The following is a 20,526-nucleotide window of genomic DNA, read 5'->3' on the forward strand; positions in this document are numbered from 1 at the left end:
AGCCAACGTTTCCACTCTCCTTTCACCCTCATCAAGAAGCTCTTTAGCTCCTCTTTGCTTTCTGCCATAAGGGTGGTGTCATCTGTATATCTGAGGTTATTGATATTTCTCCTGGCAATCTTGATTCCAGCTTGTGCTTCATCCAGCCCAGCGTTTCTCATGACTACTCTGTATATAAGTTAAATTAGCAGGGTGACAATATTCAGCCTTGATGTTCTCCTTTCCCAATTTGGAACCAGTCTGCTGTTCCGTGTCCAACTGTAAATGTTTTTTCTCGATTTGCATACAGGTTTCTCAGGAGGCAGGTAAAGTGTCTGCTATACCCATCTCTAAGAATTTTCCACAGTTTGTTGTGATCCACATAAAGGCTTTAGTATAGTCAATGAAACAGAAGTAGATGTTTTTCTGAAATTCTCTTGCTTTTTCTATGATCCAATGGATGTTGGCAATTTGATCTCTGGTTCCTCTGCCTTTTCTAAATCCAATTTGAACATCTGGAAGTTCTTGGTTCACATACTGTTGAAGCCTAGCTTGGAGAATTTTGAGCGTTACTCCTCTGGTGTTTGAGATCAGTGCAACTGTGCGGTAGTTTGAACATGCTTTAGCATTGCCTTTCTTTGGGATTGGAATGAAAAGTGACCTTTTCCAGTCCTGTGGACACTGCGGAGTTTTCCAAATTTGTTGCCATACTGAGTGCAGCATTTTCACAGCATCATCTTTTAGAATTTGAAATAGCTCAGCTGGAATTCCATCACCTCCACTAGGTCTGTTTGTAGTGATGCTTCCTAAGGCCCACTTGACTTCACATGCCAGGATGTTTGGCTCTAGGTGAGTGATCACACCATCATGGTTATCTGGATTATTAAGATCTTTTTTGTATAGTTCCTCTGTGCATTCTTGCCACCTCTTCTTCCAATCTTCTGCTTCTGTTAGGTTCATACTGTTTCTGTCCTTTATTGTGCCCATCTTGGAATGAAATGTTCCGTTGGTATCTCTAATTTTCTTGAAGAGATCTTTGGTCTTTCTCATTCTATTGTTTTCCTCTATTTCTTTGCATTGATCAATGCAAAGTTCAGTTCACTTCAGTCACTCATTCGTGTCCGACTCTTTGCAACCCCATGGACGGCAGCACGTCAGGCTTCCCTGTCCATCACCAGCTTCCAGAGGTTGCTCAAACTCATGTCCATTGAGTCGGTAGTGCCATCCAACCATCTCATCCTCTGTCGTTCCTTTCTCCTCCCACCTTCAATCATTCCCAGCAGCAGGTGACCAAAATATTGGAGTTTAAGCTTCAACATCACTCTTTCCAATGAATATTCAGGACTGATTTCCTTTAGAATGGACTGGTTGGATCTCCTTGCAGTCCAAGGGACTCTCAAGAGTCTTCTCCAACACCACAGTTCAAAAGCATCAATTCTTCGGTGCTCAGCTTTCTTTACAGTCCAACTTTCACATCCATACATGATTACTGGAAAAACCACAGCTTTGACAAAAAGATCTTTGTTGGCAAAGTGATGTTTCTGCTTTTTAATATTCTGTCTAGGTTTGTCACAGCTTTTCTTCCAAGGAGCAAGCGTCTTTTAATTTCATGGCTGCAGTCACCATCTGTAGTGATTTTGGAGCCCTAAAAATAAAGTCTCTCACTGTTTCCATTAAGACTTTCTCTCTCCTAGAATTCTTTGGAACTCTGCAGTCAGATAGCTATACCTTTGCTTTGCTCCTTTTTCCTTCTGCTTCTCTTCTCAGCCTGACATATATATGTACTTAGCACTTAGTACACGCTTATCTCAGCATTTATCACAAGATATTATAATCATTCCTTCACTATTTCTTCTCTGTCCCTAAAGGTACAAAGTGCATAAATTAATGGATGCTTTGGAGCATAAAAGAGCTTCTAAACACTTTGAAGAATTTATATTGCTATTAAAATATGAGGATGTTAAAAGCAGTAAAGTTTAAAATGAGTAAAATTACAGGCTCCAGATGAGGTTGATGACTCGGGAAGAGGCATTCTTTTGTTTTCTGTGTACCTAGTTTTGACTTCTTGCAACATGAAGCAAATAGATCATTACTGAAACAACTTAATAAACTGCCTATACTTTCATATTGTCCTTCACAACTTTCTTACCCTTTTTGATCATTTCTATTTTTTTAAGGTTTTATGAAGCCAAAGCTAATTGCCATGTGCAAAATCTCCATGTTCTCATTCTGCCACATTGCTTGTTTGAAGCTGACAGATATTTACTTCTTGCTGTCTTTAACAACTGAATTTCTACTGTCAGCAGACACTGAAGAACCAACTATCCACATTTACAAAGAAAGGTAATTTAGAGATGTGAATAAGACGGCCGATCTTTCTTATAAGTTGCTCAAGAAGATATCCAACCCCCCCGACAGGATACGGAAATATATACTTCTCATCAAATCTATTTTTGAGTCAAGACTAAGAGCAACTAACCTAGGGATTCACCTAAACTGAACTTGAAAGGAACAAGGGGGGAAAAATGCCACTTTATTTACTGGGAGTGGTGGCAGGATGATGTTAGCATTAACAGTAGGGAATACAGCGTGAAAACACATGTAATGTGGTAAGGCCAATAATACAAATAACATATACACAGATTACGGAACCCATACACACCAGGTATGAATATTCAGCTGAGGTTCGAAACTTCTAGTTACAGGAAAAATAAACAAAATCCCAAAACCAACCAGGGTTGATTAGAAGTACTTTTTGAAGTTTTATTGAGGTATAATTGATATATAATAGTTTATACATATATTATCCAAAGATGGGTATATTTTCACATAGCTCAGTATTTGCTAAAAACAAAACGACTTCAAGTAACTGAAGTTGACTTGGTAGCTCCCTCCCCAAAGCATTAATTCTTTTGTTAACATTTTCATCTGCTGTGAACATAATTTATTTCATGGACTTCAATAAGGAAGATCAACATTTTTGTTGATATTTTAAAGAAACTGTCAAGAGTTGGGGAGGAAAACCATATGTACTTATGCAGGAAAACAGGCCAACTTCTCCCCACTTCTTAAATATAAGTTTGGAGTTCACATGAATATGAAAACAATAAGGCCCACTTCCACATAAACACACACACACACATCCATATAGAGATGGGAAATCTCAGAAGTGTCTGACTCTGTGCTTTGCCTCGTCAGGTTTTAAAGGAAAGTGAATGTGGAGTGAGGTTAACTGAGAGAGTTCCTCCCTAAAGCTGTCCTGCTGCCAGTGAGGAACAATTAGATCATGGGTTTTCACTGTGAGTAAGCTTTATAATTCTTTGTATTCTTAGCCAAGGACTGCAAATGTGAAAGTGAACACACTGCATAAAATTAACAATTTTGTAGTAAAATATTGAAAATGTTTCAGAGTGTACAGAATTTTTGCTAGTGACTTTGCGAGCTTAGTTGCTCAGTTGTGTCCGATGTTTTGCGACCCCATGGACTGTATCCCCCCAGGCTTCTCTGTCCATAGGATTCTCCAGGCAAGAATACTGGAGTGGGCTGCCATTCCCTTCTCCAGGGGATCTTCCCGATTCAGGATTGAACCAGAGTCTCCTGTATTGTAGGCAGATTCTTAAACGTCTGAGCCACCAGGAAAGCCCAGTGCCTTTATAGAAAAATAATTACTTTAATATGGATAAATATGAAATGAAGTTACATAATCTGAATTTTTTAATCAAAAATATTTTATATAAACTTTCTTCATACTATCCATCTTAAAATAATGCCTGTATATATCTACATATACCTATGTAGAATACATCCATTCTATTGCAATTATTAAAGCATTTTGGATGAATATGAACATTATTTTGTAATTGAGTAAATCTGGCATAGCTGTTTTAAAAATCAGCCTTGGGACATATTTGGATTGTCTACAAAAACTGATTTCAGTTGAAACATTTCATGTTGAAAGTTACGTCTATCTCTAAAGAAGCTTTTTATCCGAACAAATGTCTAAAATTAGAATACTGAGCTAAAAATACAAGTTCGTCAAGCTTGTCTTTTCCCAAAGGTAGTCAGAATAAATAGTATGACAGACTTTCAAAAATGGAGAACTAAGCAAGTTATATGAAATTCAGCCAAAATTTATCATGCTTCTGTATTTCAAAGGTCAAACAGTTCTTTTAGAGTATTTGACTTTTTCTAACGGAAGCAAGTATTTTTAGCTCATTTTCTTCTGTAATAATACAAAAATGTGGTGACTTTTCCCACTGAGCCTGTAAATCTTAGCTAATCTGGGATGCGTGTGGAGCCAGAGCTATCTGCACTGTAAGTCAAACTCATGGACCCAGTTTGGTCTGGAGGGAACTTTCCAGGATGGTTTATAAAGGAAAACAGGATGCGCCTGGTTTATATAGTGGACTTTTATGGACTCAAAATCTAGACATAAGCCATTGGTCCTTTTAAAATTTCCCTTCTCTTATTTAAATGGCAGTACCATTTCTCATAGGGTAAAAAAGATACTTTAAGATATTAAGTATTTTGGCTGCATAAAAAATTGATGCTTTGGTTCACATTATTTAGAAAAATAAGGAGAAAGGCAGTAGAAGAAGTCAGTAGTCCGGAAACACTTTGAACACTGCCAGATTACTAGCCCACTCCAGTGTCCTTGCCTGGAGAATCCCAGGGACGGGGGAGCCTGGTGGGCTGCCGTCTATGGGGTCGCACAGAGTCGGACACGACTGAAGCAACTTAGCAGCAGCAGCATCAGATTATTAAATTCTTAAGAGTACCCAAATGGAGGCATATGTCTATACAAAACCAAAATTTAGAAACCAGTCAAATATCTATCAATAGGTGAACAGATAAACAACTGTAGCATATTCCTACAATGGAATACTAGCAATAAGAGGGAATGAACTATAGATATAATATGAATGAATCTCAAAATAATCATGTTAAAGTGAAAAAGTTATGATCCCATTCATAGAAAATCCTATAAATTTAATGTCAACTTTACTTTCTTAAAGCAACTTTTTTCTTCAGCCAATACTATTTATGTCTCATTTCTGGATAATACATGGCACACAAATAAGTTTCCCCTTCTTGAACCCAATCTATTTATAGTAGGTTAGTTTAGTGAACTAGAAACAAAAATTTAGAAATGGAGAAAAACTCTAAAAATACACATCTTTTAAACAGTTTGTCTTGGTAATAGCAGTTTACGTCAACAATTTTTAAAACATAAGGAAAAAAGCCATTTCCTTCAACCATTCAAGATAGGTTCTCGTCATACCCCATTTTCTAACACAGTTTTAAACCACCATAGAATATTTAATCATGTAAAAAATTATTAAAACATTTAACCAATGTTGAGAATGCTTTTTGTTTTTTTAAATATTTGTGGCACTTACCAAAGTTATCTTCAACTTCAGAACAACCTTTTTGACTAAAAAATGTGTATGGATTTGGGGATAGTTATGAGAACTGTATGATAATCTTAAATTCTTAAAAAGGGATAATCAAAATAGATTTGCAGTTTTATGTTCCCACAGCATGATCCTGAGATTCAACACTCTGATTGATTCAACAGATCTGATCTCTTTTGTAATTTATGCTACTTCACTGGTCTCAAAGTAATAAAGTTACTATAACATTGTTCAAATTACCATGACCTTAATGAATAAAACAATGAGATAATCTATTAGAGTACACAGAGCATGAGGCTGAATCTCCTCCCTTCTTATACAGTTTTTAATATGCCCATTAAAAATAAAATATTCATGGGAAAATACCAAAATGAATCTATGATTTACTCAATACTAAGACTTCAAAAAGGAGAGATAATCTTAGCTTTTCTAGTATCTGCTAACATAAAAGAGAGTCTGGAGGGAAAGAAAGCCAAAAACTTGCTATTATTAAATTCAGAAAAAAAAAATTGCAGTGATTATTTTCACATGGCTCTGAAAAGAGGTATTATTTTGCTCTATTTGACTAAAACTATGGACATCTGAATTTCTTCACCATTTTGGGCTAAGAGTGTAGTACAATATGTTTGATATTAATACTACAATATTAATTTTTATTTATTTAAATTATTTTTTATTAATTTTTTTAATCCCTCAAAACCAGTAACTGACCCTGGTGTGTATTTATTACTATATACATGGAATGGCAACTACACAATATTCATTAGCTGCAAAATATTTTTTGCAATATAAATAATTTCTATGAAGCTATAATTTCTATGACAAGTAAAGCAATTACTTGCTCAAAAATAAAGTTAAGATACCTATACATAGCAGTCTTATTTCTATTTTCTGGGTTTTTCAAGAATTCTGATGAGGGCTCTTGGGGATGTGTTTTGACCTAGGCTTGATAAAAGAAATGGAGAATCTTAATTAGTAAAAGGGAAGGGCAAAAGGATTCCTCATGAGTGGGATCATGGCAACAAGACAGAGGCGTGCACTTGGCTGAAGGAAGGTAACTGGTTTAACCAGAATTGAGAGAAAGAAAGAAGACTACTGACCACAGACCATACACTAGCCAGGCTGCAGAGTTTAGGCCTGATCTCACAGGTACTAAGGGAACCACAGGCGGTAAGAACCTCATTCTTAAGCCTAAAACAGGTAAAAACATTCACACTCAGGTGGGGGAACTATTTTTTCTCCAAGTTGAACATTACATGCATGCTCAATCTCACAGAGCAAAGACAATTCTTACAGTTTCAAAGTTTTGTTGTTTTTTCCTGAGACTAGAAACTGCTTTAGAAACATAAAAATAGCTAATCAGAATTAAATTAAACAATTTAAAGCTCTATGAGGACAAGTTTTTCCAAAATTCTGCCAACAATCCCTAACAAAGGGGATAATTTCCATTTTTAACTAAGAAGATATACTAACGCCTTTAAAGTTGTCTTAATTTTTCAGAATTTTCCATTACCCTCACCCATACTGCCACTAGCTTACATGACCAGAGAATCCTAGAGTATAGAGAATGCTACAGTACAGACATGTTTTGTTAATCCTATGCAGAAGTACTTAGTAATCTGTAAACATTTTGAAGTCTGATACCTTCCCACAGTCCAGAGCAAATGAGCTATATAATTATAAAATAATGTCACTGATTTCATTGTGCTTGTTAACTCATCTGTACTAATTTATATTAGAAAAAAAAAAAAACAAATAAAAACAAAGATATCTGACAACTTTGAACAAAACTGCCTGGCACTCAAGTATTGAATGGATCCACTGCTTTTTGTTCATTATTCCTTTGTACAGTCTCTTCTTTGATACTGGAAAGTTTCTTCTTGCTTTCTTGATTATCTTGGTAACCTTATTTAAAGGCATCTTCACTTAAGACTGTTCTTTGTGAAAATTTTCCTGACATCTACATTAAGGTAATCTAGAAAATAAGTAGGATGAGAAAAACACAAATACTTGCTTGATACAAATACCACCAGTTTCTACGTATTTGAGCAATTCCAAATTTAGCCCTACATTGGAATTTCATACATTTTCCCAATTGTGCCAGGTAAATACACTGACAACTGAAACTTATATAACAAGCAAATAATATTTTATTCTCCACACATGGGAAGCTAATTTAAGAAATAAAACTTTTAATAAAACCTATCTCTTTTAGGTTTCCAGCTCTGGCTTAGACAAATCTAAGGGATCAACACTGTAATCTTAATACCATACAAATTTATTGATAATAGAATTTTAATTTATAAGCCTTAACTTTTATAAAGCTTTACTAGTAAAAGAAGTATCTAAAAACTCCTGATAATTTTAATGAGAGCAACTATTTAAACTTATACTGATATATGAAATAAAGACCTGAAGGTAGTTCATTTATTTATCAGATTTAAAGTTTAAGATCTTAATAGGAAAAAATAAACAGGAGACAACTTCAAAACACTTTAACACGGAGGACTTTCTGCTTGATCCCAAATCTCATTTGAATTAATGTCTGCTCCTATGTTTCCACTTTATTTAAAGATCCAATGCTACAGTGCTCTTCCCAGTCAAATGTGAAATTAGCAGCCCTCACTGTAAGAATGTCTGCACTGCTTTAGCAAAGATGATGTTCATGGATTATTCCCTTACTTGATTTCTTGATTAAAGAAAGCATTTATGAGTGAGATACAGAATAGAGATTTTCCTCTCACAAAGTCAGCTGGTCTCTGTGAGGATTCTATCTAGTACAGTGTCTAGACAGACAAGTTAACAGAATCTAATGTGAGTGGAGTTCTGACAATTCCTACTTCCACCTTTCACTCCAACACAATGCACCTGTCAGCCTAGTGCAGAAGAGCTACAGAGAATAAAATGAAGTATCTGATGGTCACTTCTGCCCCCTGAAAAAAGTGCAATAATCCCTCAGCTCCTAATTCCTCCATAATCGGTGACCCTAAACACAGAGATCTCTTTGGTTTTAAGAATGAGATTCTCTTCATGAGTCAGACAAGTGCCTATGTTATAGAAGGAAAAAGTGGCCACAACCTTTGCATCTAAGTAAGATACCTTCACAAGCACTGTTTCTTTGGGTTCACCAGGGAGAAATGCTGATAAAAGCCAACAAAGAAACCCAAAAGAGTACTCAGGTAGAGCACTGTTCACTTCTCTCTTCTAGTGATCTTGATATTCTTTCTTTGGAATGTCCACTAGAAAAAACTTCCCCTTTCCTAGTAGTACCATTATACTCTAATAAGATTTCCTAAAGTAGCCTACCTAAGTAAATAATCTGTGCCAGCTTTGTTACTGTTCAAATTTTTAATTCCTATAAGTCACCGTAAGCACTCCTTTAGGCTACACAAATAAAAACCAGGCACACTTCAAGGCTACAGGATGCGCACACTACGTATCAGTGGGGGCTGAGGGGAGAGACCTCCACGAGTCAAAAGGACTACTACTGTGGGAGGAGCAGACAGTGTCGACTCTCTGGGAACAGCAATGTTAACTTAAGTAGCTGGGTAGGAAGAGGCCTCAAAGTTATTCTTCAGTGAGGACAGGCCCCCGGAGCACAAGTTTTTCTCTTTCCTAACAGCATATCTGTTTCAATGCTAAAACATCAGACAAGAGCCTACCTGACATTTTGGAGAATTGGCTGTGCTGGGATTGATATTCCGCATTGCCTAAGAGTGAAAAATAAGATGGATAAAAATTACTTTAAGCCACATGGTTTGGCTGTGTAGGCTGACTTACAAATTCCATCCAGACATATCACCATAGCACAGAATTCCCAAGCTAGCTCAAGAAGAAGCAGACTGGGGGAGACAGGAGCCAGTGGAGTCACCATGGAACAAACAGAAGCCTCAGCAGTGTTCACAGCGTTGAGGGCAGGACAGGAAGACTTCAGGTGTCAGGACTCAAACACAGCCTGATATTGGTCAGGCAGGTTCTTTACTTCTGAGTATTAGATGAAGCAAGAAAAATATAATTTGATGTTTCAGTGATAAGAAGAAACTGTCAATGGAAGAAGTTCACAGGAAGCCAAAAGACTTAAACTGAATTTATACTGACTGCTAAAAACAAACACCTTAAACAATACCCCATTAGTGTAAGATTAGAGCAGGTCGGTCACTTCAACAGAAGAAAAGACAACACAGTAGGCAGTAAAGAGACAAAGAATTCACCTGTAAAGGAAGGTATTCTGTCCGGGACCGTCACCCAGAGTAAGAGTGGGAATAAGGCTTAGGAAAATTCTAAATTCTTTATTCTAAAGAATTTTATAAGCAGCAGCATTCTGCCCACCGGGTGGGAAGGGGATGGGGGATGGGAGACAGCTGATCTACAGCAACAAAATGACGGATTTTAATCTTTCTTATTAATAAGGTTTCTTGGTTTTGATAGTCTTCAAATCAAATGTGAAATTATATTTACTTACACCATCTAGTACTCAGTAACAACAAAATGAAAAGCAAGCAATGAAAACAGGCTGTGTAAAACGTACCCTGAAATTACTTTATTTCTTCCAATAACTATATAATTATATTCTCCAAGGTGCTACCTTGTTCCGGTGATACAGTTTTATTTAAATGAAAAATATCTTTCCTTTATACTAATATGTTAAAAGTCTGTCAGTGGTATAGTAAACTTGTTAACGTGCTTCCTTTTTCTACTTTCTGAAAGGCAGATGAGGAAATACTTCTTTTAAGACCACTTCATGACACCATATACTGGCATTATCTCTCTTACTCACTTTTGGGGCCAACCACACCAGATTATACTGGCAGGTTACTGACAGCTCAGTTTACAAGTGTGGCGGCCTGGAATCCTCATGGCTCAGTTTAATCCTTGGGTACCAGTTCTTCAAACCCCAAATCAGAGTTCAATCGCTATACCAAGTTCATCTATTTCCATTAACACTCAAGTGACACTATTAAAATATAACCCTCGTGAAGAAAACAGTACCTTGTTCAAACGTCTACATCCTGGCAGCAAAAATGTAGTGTATAATGATATTTTTAATGCCTATCCTTAGTATGCTATGATTTAGGGCAGGGGCCATAGTATAGACACGTGTATTTCATGTTTGTAAATAAAGAGAATGTCTGGGGCGGGGGTGAGGCGAAGTATAAGAAATTGTTAGCTATTTACATCCAGAAAAGAGAACTAGAGAAATGGAAAAGGAGATTTTATTTTCACTTACACCTTTTGTACACTTTCAAAATCACATTGTGTTTTTATTACCCAAAATATTTATATACAAATTTTAAAATATACTAAGATCATACCCCCAACATCTAAACTTTAGATTAATCACTCTGAAATTGGAGATGAGGGATTGTATTCTTAAGGCACAGAAAAACCAGTATTTCTGAACGAAAACCGACAGAAATGGCCCTAAAGGTTTCCAGCTCTCTAATGTTAGAACCTGCCCTTCCCAACGTGAAAAAACAACCACAAGCAGGTAATTTTAAGGTACTTGGGGATCTTCTAAACTTGGGATAGCCTGTGTTACATTTTAAATAAAACACATCTTAGATTCAGCAATAGTGAAACATAGCTGTCATTTGAGAGGTATCATACTGGTATATTCTCCTAGACAAATAATTTGTTTTAAGTAAAAAATATTTCTCCCCAAGTGATGTTCCAGAGTTTCTCCCTTAGTGAAATCTTCAGATATTAAATAGTCTGCAATTCCCTGTACAGACATACCTCGTTTTATTGCACTTCACAGACACTGCATTTTTTTAAAAACACATCGAAGGTTTGTGGCAACCCTGTGACTAGCAAACCTATCAGAGCCATTTTTCTAAAAGCAATTGCTCACTTCTGCCTCGGTGTCACATTTTGGTAATTCTCACAATATTTTGGCCTTTTTCATTATTGTTTTATTTATAATAGTGATCTGTGATGTTACTATTACAAAAAGATGACTCACTGAAAGCTCAGATGATGGCTAGCATTTTTTTCAGCAGTTAAGTATTTAAAAATTAAGTACTTTTAAAAAATATACACTGTTAAAAGACATAATGCTATTATACACTTAATAGACTATAGACTGGTATAAAGATTAACTTCTGTATGCACCAGCAAACCAAAAAACTCATGTGATTCACTTTACTGTAACACTCGCTTTACTGTGGTGGTCTGGAACTGACGGGCAATTTCTCCGAGGTATGCCTGTATATTTGAGGAAAAGCACCCTTGCTTCCTTTGCCTTCTGCTTGACTGCAGTGAACATGGCCCAAAGGCCTCTGTGTGACACGGGTTTACAAGTGACAGCCCACGCGCTCAGAGGCCAGCAAAGAAACTAAGACGAGGACAGAGCTGGACAGAAGGTTTCTGTGTCACTCTAGTATAGAAACAACATTCCTCTGTAACCAACAGATGCCAAAATGAAACACACCCAGCTTCACGTAGGAAAACAAAGCCCCAAGAGTGGAAGGCTGGTCTCTAACCTGGGGCCTCACCTGCCGAAGCAGTTCTTGCTGCTTCAGTCGCAGTCTTTCTTTCTCCATCTGCAACTGCTGCAGCCGCATCTGTTGCTGCTGGTTGGAACTGCCACCGCCCAGGACTCCTCCCTGTGGGCTCTGGGGGGCCAGCGGGGGGGGCTGTTTCACTGGAGCACTTTGACTGATTCTCTGGTTCATGGCTGAAAGGAAACAGAAGATCTGTTCTAAAAAACTAGCAAAGAAAAAGGATATTTTGTTATTCACAAGCACGATGGGGATATTCAACATAGCCTCTTCTGTAGTAAGACCAGAAATAACCTAAAAACCCACCAACAGTACAAAGGGTACATCAGTTTATTATTATTACAGACATCCTTGTTATTAGTGTAGTATGTAAAGCGGTAAAGCGGCCGTAAGATGAAAGAAACAAGCAGCAGCTCTAACAGGCAATGCCACAGAGCAGTCTAAGGCACACCAAGTTAAAGGCACAGTAGAGAACAGGAAAAGGGAGAGGAGGACTGTATTGATATATTACATGCATATCCAGAGAATCTGAATCGAAGGACAGCTAAGGAGCAATTAACACCTGTTGGCTCTGTAGCTGGGGAACTGGGTGACTAAAGAACTGATGTTCAAGAGAGACATTTTTTGTAACTTTTCAAGTCTGAATAATGTGAATTCACTGCTTATTATAAAATATATAGTCAATTAAAAATAAATCCCTTAAAGTAACTAAGAGAAAGCAATCTAAGCAGTAAAGTTCAAGATTATTAATCTTTAAATATAATGCTAACTAACAAATCAAGTAGATTTGACGCGTGCTCCAAATAAAGCCTACATCTGGATGGCACAGATTGGTCTCATTCAACACCACTGTATCCCCCACACAGCCAAGGCAGTCAGTTATGTTTTGAGTTGAACCTGTAATACACCATTTGACAATTAGATTGGATTCTTACACTAGTGAATTTCTGTCACTGATACAACATTGACCAAACTATGGACTGTGTTAGCCTCAGTAAGCAGATGGAAGTTTTATTACGGAAAATGGCAATAAGAACGATACATTACCTTTTCAGACATCTATTCAACTTTTTAAGGTGAAATTTCAGGTCACTGTTTAATACATACTGACACTTGAAGAAATGACACTAATCTTCTACAACCTTTTGCAGAGAACAGCAAAGAAGGAAACTTCACAACGCTTTTGTGACCAGCATATCCCTAATACCTTACGAAGACATTAAAACGAAGAAAAATCATAGATGGCTCTCTCTCATCAACCTTGCTACCAAAATTCGAAATGATTCACTGATGGTGCTCATGACTTACTAGACTCTGGCCACAAAGAAAACTCCTTGTGATGATCTTCACATGTCCTCTGTTGGATCATAGGCACAGCTCTTGGAGGCCACTTGAACAAACCTCCCAGCCTTTCCCAGAGTCTGCCATGTACATTAAGAATCATCTTCTTTGAGGGCACTGCCCTGGGACTTTGTCTGACATTTCTCACCTGACTGTAATTGTTTATTTACAAATTATATCTTCTCTTCCCAGGTGGAACTAGTGGTAAAGAACCCTCCTGCCAATGCAGGAGACATAAGAGACGTGGGTTCAGTCCCTGGGTCAGGAAGATCCCCTGGAGGAGGGAACGGCAACCCACTCCAGTATTCTCGTCTGCAGAATCCCATGGACGGAAGCCTGGCGGACTACAGTCCACAGGGTCGCAAGCAGCTGGACACGACTGAAGCGACTGAGCACACACACCTCTTCTCTCAGACAAGTGCCTCGGGAGTGCGGACAGAATCCCAACCACGCATATATTCTCAGTGCCTAGTCCAGCAGCTTGGCATAAAATCTGTGCTGGAAAAAAACACTGAAATGATTCTAAGTCCTTTCATTATGCACTGAGGCAGAAATTTAACTTTATAAAAGATATGGCAATATAGAAATCCTGCCAATTTCCCCATAGACTACCAACTCTTCTAGGTAGCAGTGTAACATTGATTTGAAACCAAGGATATTAGAAAAAAGGAAAACTGCAGACTAATCCTCTCTGAGCATGCCTTAGTTCAATTCAAACTACTGAGATATTAATATAAGGTGATAACTTTTTTGTTCTTACTTTCCCCCTCTATTTTTCCTATATTTCTTCTAACGTTTTAAAAAATTCAGCCATGCCAGATGGCATGTGGGATCTTAGTTCAATGCCCTGACCAGAGACTGAACCCATGCCTCCTGCTTTGGAAGCACAGGGTCGTAACCACTGGACTGCCAGGGAACTCTTTTTCTAACTTCTTCAGTTGAACTCACTTAGCTTAAATCTTTTCTTAGAACATTTAAGTCAATAAATTTACCTTTATGGACTCCTTTTCTGGCATGTCACACATTTGAAGTTGTACATGTAATTCATGATTGTTCGATTGCAAATATCTGCAATTTCTATTTTGATTTCCATTTAACTCATGAGTTATTTAGGAGTACAGTTTTATACTCTTAAGCATATATTTAAAATTTTGAAAAATAACTGCCACAGAGAAGCAGAAAAAAAACATATTATGAATCCTCATGTAGCCATCACCCAACTTCCCAATGATCAACACACAACCAATTTTGTTTTACATCTGTTCTGACTTTTCCCTCAGTTACTTTCAAGCAAATAATATAGCCTTTCATCTGTAAATAACCTCAATAGGTATCATTTGGGAGTTTTGCTAAGATTCTTAGATTTTATAACTATTTTCTGCCTAATGCTGAAAAACTTGGTTCTAGTAACATTAATACGTATTATCCTTTTATACATACACAATTATTTCAAAATAACATTATGACTGAATATTAAAGTTATGATGAACAAAATGATAATTAAAGGTTTGAATTCTTTGTCATTTTTTTTGTCCTTAAGATATTTCATTAAGTATATCCAGCCAAATCAGCTGAAGTGTTACCTGAAATAATTCTTCTTTATGTGACTCAGCCACCAACTCAAATACTGGTTCACTTGTGACACTGCGCTTTTGAATTTTACACATTTGCTTTACTGACCACGCACCACCGCCCTGAGCAGACACAGACAGAGCAGGGTGCTGCTAGCACACTCTTAATACTTCACTTCACTCTGCCTTTTTGATAATAATATCCTTGAGACTACGCCAAAGTAGTATTAGAGTTTTTCTACCATTTTCTTTTAAAAATAACTGACCAGTATTTCATTCAACTAATTTCCTATTAGGGACCACAGTTTTAATTATAATCTGTATATTTTAATAGCTGGTGGGGCAAGCCATATTTTTTTTTGAAGCCAACTTTTGATTATTGGGATCTAATTTTATTGCTTTGTGGTTAAAATAACCTGGTCTGTACACTGCTTTGTGAGATCTGTGGCAGGTACGGGGGCAGCCCTGCTTCTGCCTTGGGCCAGGGCCGGTCAGCGGCAGCGTGCCTTTCCCCATCGGGCCTGCTTCACGCATCTCTCTATGCTCTCAACACTCTGAGTTCCTGACATCCCGACAAGACGACTGGCCCCAGCCCTGTCTGTGCTCCCTGTTTCGTCTGTGGTTTTATTTTCTGACCGACAGAGACTTTTTTCTTGTAAATTTATGAATTAAGTCTTTTTGGTTATTTCTTTTTAATGTTCTGAAAGAGCAGAGAAGAGATGTCCAAAAAACATGACTCGCTGTTTCATATTCTTCAAAGTCTTATTAATCTTTCTCATGGCAAAAAAGCCACATTTAAGAAACGTCTTTACAAAGAATAAATGGCTGGTACCTTAATAATTATGGTTGACAGTATTTTACAGGGGAACGGACAGAAAAAAGCCAAACACGTAAGAGCTAACATTTGCTCCATTGGTGGCTCAGATGGTAAAGAGCCCGCTTGCAATGCAGGAGACCTGGGTTCGATCCCTGGGTAGGGAAGAGTCCCTGGAGGAGGGCATGGCAACCCACCCCGGTATTCTTGCCTGGAGAATCCCCAGGAAAGAGGAACCCGTTGGGCTACAGTCTATGGGGTCACAAACAGACACAACTGGGTAACGAAGCACAGCACAGCAACCTCATTAATACAATTGCTTATATCTACCTGTCACCAACATCATTAGATTCACAACTGACAGGTATCATCAGTTCAGTTCAGTTCAGTCACACAGTCGTGTCTGACTCTTTGCGACCCCATGAATCACAGCCCAGCAGGCCTCCCTGTCCATCACCAACTTCCGGACTTCACTCAAACTCATTTACCATGGAGTTGGTGATGATATCCAGCCATCTCATCCTCTGTCGTCCCCTTCTCCTCCTGCCCCTAATCCCTCCCAGCATCAGAGTCTTTTCCAATGAGTCAACTCTTCGCATAAGGTGGCCAAAGTATTGGAGTTTCAGCTTTAGCATCAGTCCTTCCAATGAATACCTAGGACTGATCTCCTTTAGAATGGACTGCTTAGATCTCCTTGTAGTCCAAGGGACTCTCAAGAGTCTTCTCCAACACCACAGTTCAAAAGCATCAATTCTTCGGCACTACACTTTCTTCACAGTCCAACTCTCACATCCATACATGACCACAGGAAAAACCATAACCTTGACTAGACGGACCTTTGTTGGCAAAGTAATGTCTCTGCTTTTGAATATGCTATCTAGGTTTGTCATAACTTTCCTTCCAAGGAATAAGCATCTTTTAATTTCATGGCTGCAGTCACCATCTGCAGTGATTTTGGAGCCCCAAAAATAAAGTCTGACACTGTTTCTACTGTTTCCCCATCTATTTCCCATGAAGTGATGGGACCGGATGCCATGATCTTCGTTTTCTCAATGCTGAGCTTTAAGCCAACTTTTTCACTCTCCTCTTTCATTTTTATCAAGAGGCTTTTTAGTTCCTCTTCACTTTCTGCCATAAGGGTGGTGTCATCTGCATATCTGAGGTTATTGGTATTTCTCCCAGCAATCTTGATACCAGCTTATGCTTCTTCCAGCCCAGCATTTCTCATGATGTACTCTGCATATAAGTTAAATAAGCAGGGTGACCATACACAGCCTTGACGTACTCCTTTTCCTATTTGGAACCAGTCTGTTGTTCCATGTCCACTTCTAACTGTTGCTTCCTGACCTGCATATAGTTTTCTCAAGAGGCAGGTCAGGTGGTCTGGTATTCCCATCTATTTCAGAATTTTCCACAGTTTATTGTGATCCACATAGTCAAAGGCTTTGGCATAGTCAAGAAAGCAGAAACAGATGTTTTTCTGGAACTCTCTTGCTTTTTCCATGATTCAGCGGATGTTGGCAATTTGATCTTTGGTTCCTCTGCCTTTTCTAAAACCAGCTTGAACATCTGGAAATTCACGATCACTTATTGCTGAAGGCTGGCTTGGAGAATTTTGAGCATTACTTTACTAGCGTGTGAGATGAGTGCAATTGTGCGGTAGTTTGAGCATTCTTTGGCATTGCCTTTCTTTGGGACTGGAATGAAAACTGACCTTTTCCAGTCCTGTGGCCACTGCTGAGTTTTCCAAATTTGCTGGCATACTGAGTGCAGCACTTTCACAGCATCATCTTTCAGGATTTGAAATAGCTCCACTGGAATTCCATCACCTCCACTAGCTTTGTTCGTAGTGATGCTTTCTAAGGCCCACTTGACTTTACATTCCAGGATGTCTGGCTCTAGGTGAGTGATCACACCACTGTGACTTTCTGGGTCGTGAAGATCTTTTTTGTACAGTTCTTCTGTGTATTTTTGCCACCTCTTCTTAATATCTTCTGCTTCCGTTAGGTCCATACCATTTCTGTCCTTTATCGAGCCCATCATTGGATGAAATGTTCCCTTAGTATCTCTAATTTTCTTGAAGAGATCTATAGTCTTTCCTATTCTGTTGTTTCATAGTATGATATAAAAAACATGGCCTTTAGAGTCAAACAAACCATGATTAGAGTTAGGCACATCAGTTCAGTACTTCATCTAATTCTCAGTTTTCTCAACTATACCTTGGGGATGGATCATTGTGGGTGTGTGTGCTCAGTCACTCAGTTGTGTCCAACGCTTTGCAACCCCATGCACTGTAGCCCACCAGGATCCTCCATCAATGAAATTTGCCAAGCAAGAACACTGGAATAGCTTGCCATTTCCTCCTCTAGGGATCTTCCTGACAGGAACTGAGTGTGTCTCCTACATTGGCAGGAGGATTCTCTACCACTGAGCCAGGTGGATGCCATTGTGGGGCTTATAAGTAAAATGGAAAGCTTCCGTTATATTCCTGGAAGACAATATGTGCTCCAAAAATGTTAGCCTCCTCCCCTCTCCAAACAGTTCTTTCTAAAACTTGAAGATTACTAGCTTTTTAGATAATCAGAAGGGGCCACAGGACTGGAAAAGGTCAGTTTTCATTCCAATCCCTAAGAAAGGCAATGCCAAAGAATGTTCAAACTACCACACAATTGCACTCATCTCACACATAGCAAAGTAATGCTCAAAATTCTCCAAGCAAGGCTTCAACAGTACATGAACTGTGAACTTCCAGAAGTTCAAGCTAGATTTAGAAAATACAGAGGAACCAGAAATCAAATTGCAGACATCCACTGGATCATACAAAAGGCAAGAGAGTTCCAGAGAAACATCTATTTCTTGACTATGCCAAAGCCTTTGACTGTGTGGATCACAACAAAGCGGAAAATTCTTCAAGAGATGGGAATACCAGACCACCTGACCTGCCTCCTGAGAAATCTGTAAGCAGGTCAAGAAGCAAGTTAGAACCGGACAGGGAACAACAGACTGGTTCCAAATAGGGAAAGGAGTACGTCAAGGCTATATACTGTCACCCTGCTTATTTAACTTATATGCAGAGTGCATCATGAGAAACGCTGGGCTGGATGAAGCACAAGCTGGAATCAAGATTGCCAGGAGAAATATCAATAACCTCAGATATGCAGACGACACCACCCTTCTGGCAGAAAGTGAAGAGGAACTAAAGAACCTCTTGATGAAAGTGAAAGAGGAGAATGAAACAGCTGGCTTAAAACTCAACATTCAAAAGACTAAGATCATGGCATCCAGTCCCATGACTTCATGTCAAATAGATGGAGAAACAACGGAAACAGTGACAGACTTATTTTTTTGGGCTCCAAAATCACTGCAGATGGTGACTGCAGCCATGAAATTAAAAGACGCTTGGTCCTTAGAAGAAAAAGCAGAGACATTACTTTGCTGACAAACGTCCGTCCGGTCAAAGCTATGGTTTTTCTAGTAGTCATGTATGGATGTGAGAGTTGGACCATAAAGAAAGCTGAGTGCTTAAGAACTGATGCTTTTGAACTGTGGTGTTGGAGGAGACTCTTGAGAGTCCCTTGGACACCAGAGAGATCCAACCAGTCCACCCTAAATGAAATCAGTCCTGAATATTCATTGGAAGGACTGATGCTGATGCTCCAATACTCTGGCCACCTGATGCGAAGAACTGACTTTTCCAATAAGACTCAGATGCTGGGAAAGACTGAAGGTAGGAGGAAAAGGGGATGACAGAGATGACAGATGATTAGATGGCATCACCGACTTGATGGACATGAGTCTGAGCAAATTCCAGGAGATGGTGATAGACAGGGAATCCTGGTGTGCTGCAGTCCAGGGGGTCACAAAGAGTCAGACACGACTGAGCAACTGAACTGACATATAACCACCTTGGCTTGAATTCCCATACCTTCTCTCTCCCATCCCTCCACTCCATCATGCTTGTCACTGTTTCTAAGCATTTTATGATTCACAAAGATATGTATATTTATCTTTTCCTACAAGATCTAAACAGGAAAAAAATAGGTGGTGGAGTTTGAGCCTTAGCTCAGCCTCCTTAGGGATCCTTCTCTTTTGGTGAAAATATTTCTGGCATTCCCAAAGGGCACTCAACATATTTTCTCAAAGAGATGTTTTCACACATTGTGCTATACCAGTTTTGAAAATATGAGTTAAATATGAACTGGGGACTGATCTGAGTATCTGTCACATATGGTGAACCTCTAATTCTGAGGTCTAGAGCAAAAAACTACTGGGAAAAACATTTTCCATTCCAAGCAGTTAAATAAATTTTAAAAAAAAATGCTAGAAAATAACCCATAAGTAAGCTGAAAAGCGTTGAAATGATAAAATATGACTGATTTCAAAACAGATTCTAGGGTTATTAAGAAACATTAAAAAAAAAAAGCTTTGAATTTTCCACATTGCATTTTTTTAAATATTGCATATAACAGGTTAATGTAAATATATATTCTTGTGAAAACTGGCTGGACAATAACAATATTGTATGAAAATAAACATAACTATCCTCTGCTCCTCACCAGTTTCTCAGAATTAGATGCCATTAGCAGTAACCAGTAATGGCAGCGACCACCACTGATGGCACGCTGAACTGGTTGGTAAGGTCGTTTTCAAACCTAAGCTGACTGCTAAAAACCACAGAAAGGGAAAAATAGGGTATCAAAAGACGGAGTAAAAACTCCACAAAATTAAAAAGAAATCTGCACAAAATATGCAATAGATAGTTTCTCTGGCTAATAATGGTCAGTCTTTTTTTGGTTGTTTACTTAAATGCTGTTTGTTACCTGTGGATATAAGCAGTCTGCAAGTTTCTGTACTAAGAGTTCACTTAAATGACCAATTCAAACAACCTTGTTTATCCACTGAAGCTG

The 20,526-nt window shown here is 38.3% G+C and overlaps 1 protein-coding gene across 12 annotated transcripts in view; it reads right to left on the bottom strand.

Annotated features, from left to right (window-relative positions):
* The window catches only part of YAP1 (Yes1 associated transcriptional regulator), a 135,905-nt gene that overhangs the window by 14,529 nt on the left and 100,850 nt on the right, over positions 1-20,526 (bottom strand). For 3 of the 12 annotated variants that reach the window (XM_086338884.1, XM_086338890.1, XM_086338883.1), the window contains 2 exons: positions 11,888-12,069; positions 9,056-9,103 (listed from right to left, as the gene is read on the bottom strand). In XM_086338884.1, coding sequence (XP_086195010.1) covers positions 9,056-9,103; positions 11,888-12,069 — 230 coding nt within the window. Of the gene's footprint in view, positions 1-9,055; positions 9,104-11,875; positions 12,070-20,526 lie in introns of all 12 variants that reach the window. The other 9 variants (XM_086338882.1, XM_086338889.1, XM_086338880.1 and 6 more) reach the window with 3 other exon arrangements.

Source organism: Bos grunniens, chromosome 15 (genome assembly GCF_055505025.1).
Source record: "Bos grunniens cultivar Pamir isolate PY7600 chromosome 15, Bosgru_T2T1.0, whole genome shotgun sequence".
NCBI classification, from domain to species: Eukaryota; Metazoa; Chordata; class Mammalia; order Artiodactyla; family Bovidae; genus Bos; species Bos grunniens.